Source organism: Ptychodera flava, chromosome 9, assembly GCF_041260155.1.
Source record: "Ptychodera flava strain L36383 chromosome 9, AS_Pfla_20210202, whole genome shotgun sequence".
Lineage (NCBI taxonomy): Eukaryota > Metazoa > Hemichordata > Enteropneusta > Ptychoderidae > Ptychodera > Ptychodera flava.
Window position 1 is genome coordinate 10,691,047 of NC_091936.1, and position 13,807 is coordinate 10,704,853.

A 13,807-nucleotide genomic window follows, 5' to 3' on the forward strand; every position below is an offset into this window, starting at 1 on the left:
TTTTTAGATTTTCTTGGTGTTTTTCGTGAATTTAGACGAACAACCTCGTAAAGTATCACTGTAAATCAGCAAATATCTTGGATATAGAATATTTCATAGAATTTGCACCAGTACAAGAAATAGGCCTACTTGCTATGATTTTCTGGCATGAACGAAATGTTGTAGTCTAATATCAACTTTTTATCTGACGGCTCCAAAAGCTTTGCTTACACCTCAGATAAAATTGACCGATTTAATTCGAGAGCAGAACGAGGTATAAAAATAGTTTTCACGTAGAAAAATTAATTTTTCATAAAAATCACACGAATTTCGCATATTTCTGAGAAAAAAGTGCAGCAAAATCTTCGGGAACGCTTGTGTTCGTTAGTTTGTTTAGGTTTCTTACAAGAAAATTATGATTTTTTTTTAAGTTTATGTCTCATCTGGTGTAACTGGGATCACGTAACAATGAATTGTTAAACACAACACCTGTGACATGTTAGTTCCATGCTTTCCGTTAAATGCACGTCGCACTCAGCACCTGTCAGTTAGCAACATTTGGCAGAGTATATTCGTCACTATGATAAGGGTGGCCTGCACTCCTAAACCAACGATACAATGACAAAATATTCGTCAAATGACGGCGAAATTTATTAATTCATTTAAATACCCGTTATTGCTACTTCTTTACACTGTTTTGTTTTCCAGGTCATTTCATGTTCTTCTACTCCAGGACATCTTACACATATCAAGGAGACCAGGCTCATTTAAAAAGTTTGACTTTCCAGCACAGTAGTGAGAACTGTAAGATAGTGTTCTGGTATCACATGTTCTGCAGCCTGGTGTCAACTGTAGAGTACATGGGAACGCTGAGCCTGAATTTGAAGTACGGCAACCATCAGACCAAACAATTGTTTTACCTGAGCGGTAACCAGGGCAACACTTGGCAAAAAGCTGAAGTTGATATCGGCAAGTGGGACGAATTCGAATTAATCTTCGAAGCGACCAAAGCTGTCAGTATCTACGGAGACATTGGCATTGATGACATTTCGTTCAAAGACTGTGCCGACGGTAAGTTTATTCCGTGCTTTCACCGGAGGTATTCTTTCTTGCATGCCAGACCTCGGAACCTGTGTCAGCGCTTGATCCCTGCACCGCGAGCGGCGAAGCCGCGAGCTGCGTGTTAGGCGATTACTCGTATAGCACGCGGCGCAGGGATAAGGCGCGGACGCAGGTTCGAGTCTGGCATGCGAGACACTGGAGGTTGCTCCGTAAAATAGACTGTGGGAGTTGAACCTTACTCAGCGTGGCGATGCCAGTTCAGCATCTTGGGAATTTCAAGTAGCTAACATACTGATGGCCAATAGAACTGACGCCGTTCAAGTCACCTGATAGCCACAGCTTTCTAATCGCTGTTTGCAACATTTCCTTCATTTAAAGGTATACTGTCACCTCTTCCAATTTTGCCACAGTTACCATGGAAAGAGAAAATCTAACCAATCACAGATTTTAAACGGGTGGACGCTTTTTAAAAACAGCGCCCTCTATGGGCATTCTGAATATCAAGGAATGCCCCTTTGACCATATATGAGCATATTTAGATTACAGGTGACTGTATACCTTTAAGGTGACGTTGCACATGACACGACGTGTACTCTCTTTTGCAAAGATTTGTTCAATTTTCATTAATATGTTGACCCAATTTTAAAACATTGGTTAGGTTCACTTTCAGCATGACAAGTAGTCATAGGTTGGGCGAGAAAGATCGTTTAAATTGATGCAAATCACAAGATTTCGTGGCCTTCTTTCTTCTGCCGTTTTCAAAGGGCCAAATTTCGTGAAATTGTAATATTACGTTCTGTAAATACTATACTTATATAGTGTAACAACAATTTTGCTTGTCAACAAAGCTTTTCAGTTTTGATTGAGAAACATTTCAATTTTGCATATCATGATTTTTAATCAACTTTTTTGAATGTCAGTCCTTCAAAAATCCTGCCATTCAGGAATGAAAATAGATTATGCAAAACAAAATCATTGTTTTTTCTACCTAATATACAATCAATCGAAGTTCACCCAGCGCCAAAATCCAGAAAACAGTGTTTGCTCTGTGGCACTCACACATGCTCTGGAGAAAAAAAGTGCGTTTTCAGTTTTCTTTTCAAAGTTTCCGAGCTTGGGGATTCTCTGTTCTCTGATACTCTGGTTACAAATGAAATATTAAACTTCATAAAGTATGAAGTTTTCGACTTGAAGTAATTTTATCATTAATACTAAAATTGAGGTTTTCTACTCCAAAGATGTGCCCACTTCATCCTCCGAGTAAACATTTGCTACCATACTAAACTTTAGACTCTCTGCTTTTTGAAAATGGTTGTTCACAAAGGGGTGTTCATTGATTTAGTTGAAACGTTGGCATACATAAAGAAGATACTGGTGGACTTCTCAAAGTTTAGTCTCGTGTTTGGTGTTCACCTGCTAAAATGGCGGTAATAACAGTCCATATGAAAACCATGACAAATTTCTGATCCTTTTCTGTTTTCTCTATGAGGATTCAGTGTAAGAAAGCAACATGCACTTATATTTCACAATATATTTGATATAGTGAGATATAGATAGAAAGAGAAAAATGACAAGATATTTTGCCTCATTGATGCAACTACTTTCCCATATGTCACATGTTTTCAAGTACAAGGTGCTTCTATGAGTAAAATGATCGTCATCAAAAAGCAGTTTTTTCCAATAGCTGTGCTAAGAAAAGGTCTTCTCAGACACTGTGCACATCAGATTTGGCTACGACCTATAAATATAGCTCTCTATGGCTTCTCAGGAGATGTAATTTGATGACTGGCAACAGTCTAATTACAGAATGAAGGTTTAGTGATTATATGACATCCATTTAAACTTTAAAATTGAATCTTTTGAAATTCCTATCTTACAACTGACATGTTAACAATTTCACCAAAACACATATTGATTGCATGTTTAGAATATATTTAAAAATTATATATATATATATAGAGAGAGAGAGAGAGAGAGAGAGAGAGAGAGAGAGAGAGAGAGAGAGAGATAGATAGATAGATAGATAGATAGATAGATAGATATTTATACACACACACACACACACACTAAATCGATAAAAAGTAGAAAACAGGTCTTAGGCGTTACTTAGAGTTTCACGCTACATGTGTTCTTTGTTGGGACTAATCAGATTTCTGCATTCATGCTAATTCTTGTTTTCTATCTTGATTGGCAGACACATACGAGAGACCATGTGATGATTATATGGAGTTTGAGTGCGTTAGCGATAACAACTGCATCCCGGCGGACAAACAGTGCGATTACAAAAACGACTGTGCTGATGGCTCCGATGAGAAAGATTGCAGTGAGTACATACATGCAAATGTTTTTGAGGTTACGCCATACGTACATTTCATCTCAAGTCAGACATGATAATGCTCAAAATATAGGATCATCACGTTTTGATCCCGGGGGGGGGGTACCTGTTCAGAGAAGTGGTAGGGGTGTGCGGCCGCAGGTATAAAACCCAGGGCCCATTTTAGACCTAAAATCCCGTTATTTTAGGACCCCATTTGAGACCTTTATGACCTTTGACCCAGGTCAAAAGTCAAAGCGTCAAAATTTTTAAAACGGAAAAAGCAAGTATTTGCCCCGGCAAAGCCTACCACTGTACCGCGTTTAGGACTATGTTGTTGCTGGCCAAACCATGATTTCCAAAAGGAAATACCAAAAAAATTTGATGAAAGAAAATTTTGTCTTTCACCCTCACCGAATTTGGTCAAGTTTCTACAAATTATCAATTATCTGCAGGTACAGTCTGACTAGTGGGTTTTTTTGAAATTGCAATTCACAACAAACCTCGCTGTTCATCTGTAAAGCAATACTACTTCATGTGGCCATGGTTGACCTGTCTGTCATGATCAATACTAGGAACCACTTTGTTTGGGTATTTTCTATTGGGCAAAAATCTTCAATATATGGAGTTCTTACCAATCAGTGACAGTGTTTGACAACCAAGTCGATATTTACTTTGGCGTAAGCCAGGGGGTCTCTTTAATGGTTCCCCTGCCACAGAAAAAGATATCGATGCTTATAAAGTGCAGCTCAGAGCCCTGCGAGCGAGACGGGAACAGACGGTTGAAATTTGTTCTTGTGTGGCACTCAAAAATCAACCCCATTTTAGACCTTGGTTTACAGTGGAATTGATACCCCCATTTTAGACCAAGTTGCTGAAATACCCACCCCATTGGGCGGCACGTATACATATAGGCAAGTAATGGAAGTGACCCCCCGGGGTTTTGATAGCCTTTATGGCGTTGCATGGACGTGACCTATTACTCTGCCAAGAGCATGGTACAACTCTCAAAAAAAACTACAGTGTAAAGTTGATTGCTGGCGTGTACAAATTGTAGAAATAGGTTTGCATCAAAAAGTTTGCCCGTTAAACTTGTCTGTATGTTTCTTTGTATTGATGGACGACAGTTGTCAAGCCAGGAGACTGCCACTTTGACCAAGTGCAACCGCTCTGCGGATGGGAGCACAGCGACGGCAACATCTTTAACTGGGCTACCGGTAGATCAACAATCAGCGCTGACAGTGGACCCAATTTAGACCACACCACGGGAAATTCTACTGGCAACAGTAAGTTAATAGTCAACTTTGGCTTCACTTACGCTTTGAATTACACCGCCTCCAGTTACTTCATGAAATAAAACGCAAATTATATTGACATCATTTGACAAACACGGTAACTTTTTCATGTTGTTTTCGAATCATGTCAATGCAGTTTATCAATTCCTTTACTATTTTCTCATCTTCTGTAATTGTCTCCCTGTATGGTATCTTAGTAATTCAAATAAAAAGTCAGCAAGCAAGTTTACTGTTATTGTCTCTATTTGCAACTATACAAAATACTATTTCGCCACATATTGGAAATATTCAGTTATCAATGTAAGGTCAGTCCAATCTACAGTCAGGACCGTGTTCAAAAGCTTATCAAATATCGATATAAATTTGAGATGGCTCTTCAAAGGTATGTCTCTAACTTCATTTCGATTCATCTGTCTTCAAATCAAGGTATGTTTGCTTATGTGGATAGCTCAGTGCAGCTTGAAGGCGACATAGCAAGACTTTTAACACCAGGTGACGCTGTGTTTCCTGCCAGTAAAGATGTCTGCACTCTTAGATTCTGGTATCACATGTATTCTGCAACGGGTGGTATGGGCACGCTACGAGTAAGTTCAAAATCGCTATTGTACAATCAATGTACATATAATATCACAGTATGGCTGAGCTCATAAGCTCGCGCACTTAGATTCCACTTTTTTAGTTTTACCGACTTCAAGCAATATTAGAAATGTCTACATGAATATGAACAATGTAAAATGAACGATTGCTACAGAGAAAATGAATTCTTTGCTCCTTATGCTGTGACTTTAATGTAAAGACAAATATTATAGCGCCTCCTCCCTTCTTATTCTCTTAAATACAGGTACTCACGAGGTCAGAGACCGAAGAAGGACAGATGATACCCATGTGGAGTTTGCACGGTGACCAAGGCAGCCACTGGAACTACGCCAAGGTTATAATCGGAAACCCCCATGATTTTAGGGTTGTATTTGAAGCCATCGTCGGCGACAAGAACTCGTCAGATATCGCCATCGACGACGTCACCTTTACAGACGGGTGTTTGGAGCCAGGTAAGGGAATGCGTGTATACAGAGGCTAATTGGAGATGTGGTTTATTTTCATGAAATGTGAAAAATATAAAATGTCAACAATTATTGTCATCATGTGACGTGCCTCGAGAATTGCCGAAATGTCGGGCAACCTTGCGGCATCCGCCTGGTACACCTTGGATCCTTTAATATTTTGTACAATAATACTGAATTAGTTTTGTTTGCATTATACTACCATACAAGATAACAATGACAGTACTGTCGGAATACGCACGAGCGCTTAGTTCGAGAAAATCCCCATTTGCAACATTTCAAGCCATAATTCCAATATAATATTGTGATATAATAGCAATAACATCAGCAACGAGTATACCACTCAATTTTTACCAGATCACTTCGAATATTCACTCGTTTCGCTCGTGCATATATATCATGAACTGGTCAAATCTCGTGGTATACATATTGTTGGGTGTGATTATTTGCTAATATAACCTCTTATTATTAAAAACTTTTAAAAATCATCAACCCTTAATTCGCCTATGTGTATATGTATTGGTTTTCGAGATGGTGGAACAAGTTATCATGGCGCACAATCTGATTAAAATCAGATGTAGAGTACGGCGACGTCTACTTACGCGTACGGGGTATTCTCTTGCTGCCGCCTCGTAGTGAGAGGCGACAGCAAGAGTATACCGCATACACGTAAGTAGACGTCGCCGTACTCTACATCTGATTTTAATCAGATTGCATGGCGCCAAACATAGTGTCGCTGTCAAGCAGGAGTTTTATTTTGATGTATAAAGGCATGATATTGAAAATTCGGACGTATGTATTGCAGATATCGATTTTCCATTTTCTGATAGGTACAAAGCAGCCCTCTATTGTTGATCGATAAGTGATAAAAATTTGTGAAATGTGATTTGTAGAAAAAAAACCGACTTGCATCATGTCAAAACAACGTCCTGTTAACCATCCAAACGTGTAGAGGTATGAACCTGAAACTGTAAACCTGCCCCTATAGCCACATTTTAGGATTTTTCCCTATAAATTATTAGCATCTTTTCTGAAAAGGGGACCAGAAAAGTAAACATTTTGTACTACAAGATAAGTACTTGGCTCTTGTCAGATTTTCTGACATTCAAATAACTCTGGTCAATTTTTGATACTTTACTTCCCTTGTTCATGACACAGATAACATGACACTTGTTGGCTCCTGTTTACGTAATCATGTCTTCTGTCCTGGCGATATGATCTGCATCCCAAACTCCTGGATCGACGACGGTTCTGTTGACTGTCCCAGCGATTGTTACGACGAGACGCAATACAGATTCCAGTGCGGTAAGTATTCCTGTTTCTTTTCCTCTCTATCCGTCAGTCTATCTATCAGCGGTGTAAGTTCATAAATTATCAAACAAATGAGGTCTATTCTTTGGTTGTCATGTGACGCTAAGCATTTCGTCTTTTCTATATAAAGCGAAAAACACATTTATTCACGTTTGTCTGTCTGTCTGTTTGTTACAACAGAGTTGCTGCTTCCGATTAGCGGGGATGACACAAGTTCTGGAGGAAGTAAGCCAAATTTCCTATAACCTACAGTGTAAAGTTAATGACAAAGCTAATTTTGTCTGTGCAAATAAACAGGGATCTTTGAAAGATATCTTCGTGTTAGATAGATACTTGGAAGCTGTCACGATACCGAGGAACAGGGAGGTTAATTTAACAGCATTTCGAACAAAAATTCAAAATCTTGTATTATTTTTCTGACTTTATGAATTAACATCTATCATCAATAGACCTGGGTACAAGACACGCACACAGGCAGCAGACACTGAAATGATCAATACTGCGTCCAGTCGACCGAGCGCGCAGTCTCAGCAGCGTGTCTGACATGTATATTTTTTCAGAGTAATCTGCGATTATTTTACAACAGGTGACTCACTCACATCCAATTACATGTCAGACATGTGTCTGCACTGACCTTTTTGACATGTCTTGTTCCTCATTTTTTCAAAGACGATAACCAAACATTGACTGTTTCTTTCCCGCGCAGATGCAGGTGTCATAGCCGGCGCCGTGATTGGTGGATTGTTGCTTGCAGCTGTTGTTATCGTCGCAGCTGTTTTCGGGTACAGACGTTTCGGACAGAAGTGAGTTCCAAACCAACAGCACTCTACCAGTTTGATTCAAGACAACAAAATTTCGGTTTCATTTTTCACGCAAAATTTTCACAAAAATTGAAAAAATTGACTGGAGTATATTTTAAACAAGCGGATGTTTCAAGTAGTGATTGCTGTCTTATCCATGCACTATTCGCACTGTAGATCTTCCAAAACTGGACTCGTCACAGACATTTCACAGTCGATTTTCTCTTTTCAATACAGGGGCTCTTCATCATTTTCGGGTTTCAACTTCAATGTCAACTTTGGCGGAAGCAACGAGGGCAAGGTTTGAACTCTTTTCTGTACTACTTATCGTGTTACCCGCAAAATGGGTTGTATCTTCAAGCCACACAATCGTATTTGTATTTCTGACATTTTTTGAGGGGTGGGGTCGTATGTTTAGTATCATTTCCACAAGGGATGAACTGGCGGCGTTAAATGAAACCTTGCAGAATAGCATTGATGTAATGACGCTATCAATCCGAAACCAACCGTTCAAGATGAGGTGAAAGGTCACCAATTAGAATGAAGTTGGTAGTAATAGCATGTTTCATTATCCTGGCATTATCAGCTGCGCTGCTCTCATGATGTACAGTGTTTTGTAGTTGGATAAGCAAATATTATCAAATTTGCTGTTTTTAGGTCCGAATGGGTGACGTCATGGTGAACAGCGACTTTGGTGACCCTGAGGTAAGCACTAGTATTTTATATGTCATTAAAGTCAATGAAAACTACAACACCGATTCTTGTGACACACTTGTAATGTCAAACTTAAAATCCTTGGGAATCGAGAAGTACAACAGGATTTTACTTCAAAATGGCCATGAACTTGAGGCTGTGCAGCATATTTGTTTTCCTTTATTAGGGTATTCTGTAGTCTGCTACCAGTAATTGTTGATTATTAATCAAAGTGAGGTTGATATCTTCAACGTACGCGTTTCTGATCTGAAAGGTTTAAAGTTTTCACTGAAGTCTATAAGAAAAGGGTCCTTCTTGACGTCCAAGTATGTTTATATTTTAAGGTAGTGGAAGGTTTACCTTTTTCCATGACTCTACTCGGCAATATCTTATACTACTCTCGCTCGGTGAAATGTTTTGATCAGAAGCAAACTGACCCAAATTCATGATTGCCGATGTAGCTGCCATTCCTTATAATAACTCTTCAAAACTGAAACTTAAATTGAAAGTGAATGTATGTTGACTGTATTATTTTAATGCATTTACTTACACATTGCAAACTAGTTTTCTTGTGCCACCGACTATTTTACCTACCCGATCTGTGGCTTCGTGAATTGCAGCCGGGCTGTTTCCATGTGCAGAAGGGCGCCACCAAAGTCAGTGTTCTAGAGATTATTGTACTGCGTGCAGCATACTGTTATGACAAGTGGCCACCTTCAACGTTCACTTAAATCACAAGGAAATCCAACTTCACCACTGACGTTTTCGTCAAGAGATATCAATGTCTTTCTTACATTTCCTTATATTTCACTCTGTCTAATAGGTAGCCAATGAGGCATATTCGGTCGATAACCCTGTGTATGGAAAATGAGAACTCCTGAAAACAATCGGTTACAACATGCAGGGTGGCAAGAATAATGAAACCAAGATAAAACATCAACAGCTATTTTCATTTTGAGAACAGCAAGTATCAACACCAAACAGCAGTCAAACAGAATTTAAAATTGTACCTCAGGCAGAAGGATATTTTTCGTCTTTACTCAAGATTTCGAGAGAAAAACGTCAAATCATATTGATAATTTTCAGCCACAATGCAATATATATGTATATTCTATAAATTGATAATATTTACTTCAAGGTTTTTGAAAGTCTCTTTTATTTGGAAATTATTTGTACACAATTGTTACATATTTGGGTCATGTTGATGGTTTAAACAAGGATGCGAATAAAAAAAATTGTGTCAGGTATTTTGACACCGCATCTTTCCCGCAATACGTGTTTTCTGTATTTTAAATATGAAGCATTTTAATGTTAATAAAATGACAATTATTAAAACATCAATTTATCATTTTGTATCTGATATAATTATAAATCTTCGTGAAAACTGCATGTTTAGCTCACTCCAAAATGGTCACCTAATGACTCCATTATAAGTTGTTATATTCAAATTTCTGAGTCATGAAGGAAACACCCCTTCTTACCTCTCCGCGTAATTAGATCATTTGTGTCACTTCAATGTACATCATTGGAATCAGTCTACCCACGTCTGAGTATTGACTCTGGAAGGACAACTATTGAAATATAAAATGACCGCCAGGCTGCCATATTAATTTTTTTATTTCAAAATGAATTGACGTCCTTCTGAACGCCATGATACTACGTCCTTCGGCAGAGTTTGATTGAAATTTGTCCTGACGTGTCATAATACTGGCCCAGATCGATAAAAATAAAAACAAAATGGCCCCAATCGCCAATACCATAAGCTTCATCACGAAACATTATTCCAGGATAGTTCCGGTACAGCGTGCCAGGAGCTTGTAAAGAACAACTGTCTGGAAAAAAAATCGAATCATCGAATAAGTTTATACAAAAGTGGTAATGAAACGGATTAGTTGCTTTAGTCTTAAACCCGCGTTTGTAATCAGACACGTAAATCAGGGCTGTCTAGCGATAGACTTTCAGCAGCTGTCATAATGCATGTCAAGCGTACTCTTCAGAGCTTAGAGTGTGTTGTTGTAGTTTGGCCTACAAAGTCTATCTAGCTATGAATCAGCCCTAATCGTACCTCAACACATTAAAGCAAATATAACACAGCTTCAAGCTAGCTGAATACTTTTTAAAGCTGACAAGTTCCATTGAGTATAATTTCCTTCCAAGTGTTCCCTGAGTGCGTTCGCAAATTATAGCATCGTATAAAACAATAGCATTAATACTCGTATGTCCATCTACACTGGAACACAGTCCAAGGTACCGATCACCGGCTGCGTCAATATCGGAGGGCGTTGCTCACGTTGTTTTCCTGGTTACATTTATTAGCATAATAAAAAAAATGTTATTCCGGACGTTAAAACGGAGTTGTGATATAGCAGATACGTGGGGATCTAACTTGTGTCAATTTTGCAGTTTTATTGAGTGAAAACTTGATTTCTTCCAAGAAACGGTGCTAATACCAATAACAGGGGCATTGACTCCAATATCGACGCCACAAATAAACCCTTCCTAAAATACATCTTCCCATTCGTTACTATGCATACCATTTACAGAATGTAAGGGAAAGGGAGGCAATAGCTCAACTTTTGATAGTTCCATAATCTTTGTTCCAGAAATCAAATGCGTTTCTTTGTTCTTCTCCCTAAATTAGGTTGATTGCAATGTACTAGCCACGCAAACACTACGTACCCTGTACGACATGTTATTGTTGACAAAAACTTGTCCTCAATAAAATTCAGGCGTTTACAACAATATGAGACATAACACACAAATGCAGTCTGTGTAGACAAGTTGGGCTTGACAACATGATTTATAAGGTAATAGTCATGTAATAGCAAAACAAAAAGTATAGCTGCAAGCAGCAATGCCGGTAGACAGAATGCCCATTAATGCCCAGTTTTAGTTGAAAAGTTACGATGTTTACGATATTATTCATATTCACGGGCACACAAACAAACCATTATTGGGTATTTGTGGTCGGTCACATGGTTCAGCTCGACCAATTAAAATGCGACGGACAGGGCATGGTAATATAATGCCGAATAAAACCACATTCAACAGCAGGGGCCAAACTATTCTTCGCTGCAAGGTAGTCCAGCATGTAACACACCACTATTCTATTGCTGGGCCAAACAACTTTCAGTGGTAGGGGTGCTTCATAGAGCTTAACCATTCTTGGCAACAACGGATGTCCAGTATATTTAGCACAACTAATTTTGATCGGCGGCCATTTACTATTGTAAGCTATAGGGGTGTTCAGTACTGAATGGCTATACCACTTTGTTTAGTAGGGGAGTGTGCAGCATGAGACTTAACTATTCTATGCAACGAAATTGTATCCAGTTTATTTGACAAAACTCTGTACAGATTTCCAATATTGGCTACACCACTTTCAGCTGTTGGGGCGTAAAGGGAGGCTCTATTCTTGACAAGGTTGTGCACAATAACAGTAATTACTATTATTTTAACAGCTAGGGGTGTCCAGTTGATAGGGCAGAACTACTATAATCTACAGAGTGTCAGATATTGAATGGCTCAACCATTTTCATCATCGGGGACGTGCATCATTGGGCATTGATCGTTCTTAACACAAGGAACTAAACAACAAACCACGCTAACCAGATATTGGACTCAACAAGATATCCAAATATTACGAAAGCCGCTGAGGGCCATCGTACTTCCTACTTCAACCTCACTTCTCACTTCAAAATTTTGTTTCTAAATTTAGACACTCCTACACATTTCTCACTTTGAAATGTCGTGTAATAGGGACTTCTCACTTCAAAATGTTGACGACCCACAATTCCTGTAACAAGATTATGGCAGTCAGGACGCACGGCCAAGACGGCTGAAATCGTGTAAGTTCCGCGGTTTATCAGGTAAGATTTGCATTTAATTATTTTATCATAAGTCAGCTAATGCAGTGCCACGAGCCTAATACCGAGGTACGGTTTAAAACGTTTGAACATACGACCAATTAAATTAAGATGATCAACTTACTGATCAAGGACGGTGATTCCACCATAATTAATACATTCCCCCACTAGTTTTGAGCTAATGTGTGGATAGGTAATATTGACACTCACAGAAATCTCTCATACATCAAATGTGTAAATACTTTTTCGATTTCCGCCGTATCGAAAATCGATTTCCTCAAAGGAGGTCGACTGGCATTTACACGAAGGAGCTCTTATATTGTTAGAAATTGTAGTGCTGTAACTTTAGTCTTCTGTATGAAAACTATATTTACAAACGAAATATTTTAGCTGTAAAAGGTAACATAAAAACATCACAAATGAGTTAGGTATTTTGTAATGAATGACACTCAAACATCCATACATCTAACTACAAAATCAAGTTTATGAATCTATAGACTTTGGCACCTATTTCTCACCTACATTATTTTCATATTGTTGTGAACAGAAATAGTACTGTTATTTTAGCCTAATCTAAACACTATTTGCAACCGAAATATTTTAGCTTTAAAATATCATGTGTTTTAGTTTTGATATTTTGTATAAAATCAACTTCCAAGTCCAACGTTCCTATATCTTGTTTCAAAATTACGTTTGTGTGCACGGCTGTTCTCACTTCGAATTTCCTGATGACCACTTGTTAATCACTTCAAAATTTCTTTTTATAACTTCTCGTTTGCCTCTCCAAATAAATTCCATAATTTACTATTTGCTTCATTAATAATTTCCTCAGGTACGTGATCAAATGATGCCAGTTACCATAATTTTGATAAGCCAGCATATTAGCTACTGCAAAGGACAGATTTCTAGTATTCCAGATCTTAAGGCAGTTCGTGAATTTCTCCATCACTGTTTTCAAGTTTTCTCTGGATGTGTTACTGTTTCCAAACCCAACTCCCAAGATCCGTAAAACCTTGTTTGAAAAATCGATCCCTTCCACTGAATCAGTGCAGTTTTTAAAACTCCCAGCCCATAAACCTCTGGATTTCTTCTTGTTAAGCTTTGCACCTGTTGCTTTTTCATATTTGTCAAACATTTTCAATAACTGTGTAATGAATTCTACATTTCTCAAGTATAGAGTCGTATCATCTGCATAACTCTTAATTTAGTGGCTCACGGCTCAGCTTTAATTATGTAAGGGGAATGTAGTGCGCCCTCTCTTGGTGACTGTTTGACATGCTATACAATACCCTGAGAGCCCACGCGTGCTGAAAGCGTTTGTATGGGGGTCAACGCAGAAATACTGTGCAGGCGGCAGAAGTTGCGCCTGAAACACGACCTGAGGGGCAGTTCTGAGCGGAGTAAACATGTATTCAACATTCAATGA

The 13,807-nt window shown here is 38.6% G+C and overlaps 1 protein-coding gene across 1 annotated transcript in view; it reads left to right on the forward strand.

Moving 5' to 3' along the window:
* Window positions 1-9,856, forward strand: part of LOC139139947 (MAM and LDL-receptor class A domain-containing protein 1-like) — a 53,584-nt gene extending 43,728 nt beyond the window's left edge. The window contains exons 29-39 of the mRNA XM_070708914.1: window positions 688-1,050; window positions 3,236-3,364; window positions 4,483-4,641; window positions 5,077-5,234; window positions 5,492-5,699; window positions 6,870-7,016; window positions 7,203-7,247; window positions 7,729-7,825; window positions 8,060-8,123; window positions 8,480-8,527; window positions 9,339-9,856. Coding sequence (XP_070565015.1) covers window positions 688-1,050; window positions 3,236-3,364; window positions 4,483-4,641; window positions 5,077-5,234; window positions 5,492-5,699; window positions 6,870-7,016; window positions 7,203-7,247; window positions 7,729-7,825; window positions 8,060-8,123; window positions 8,480-8,527; window positions 9,339-9,386 — 1,466 coding nt within the window. The 3' untranslated portion in view covers window positions 9,387-9,856. The remainder of the gene's footprint in view (window positions 1-687; window positions 1,051-3,235; window positions 3,365-4,482; window positions 4,642-5,076; window positions 5,235-5,491; window positions 5,700-6,869; window positions 7,017-7,202; window positions 7,248-7,728; window positions 7,826-8,059; window positions 8,124-8,479; window positions 8,528-9,338) is intronic.
* The last annotated feature ends 3,951 nt before the right edge of the window (window positions 9,857-13,807 follow it).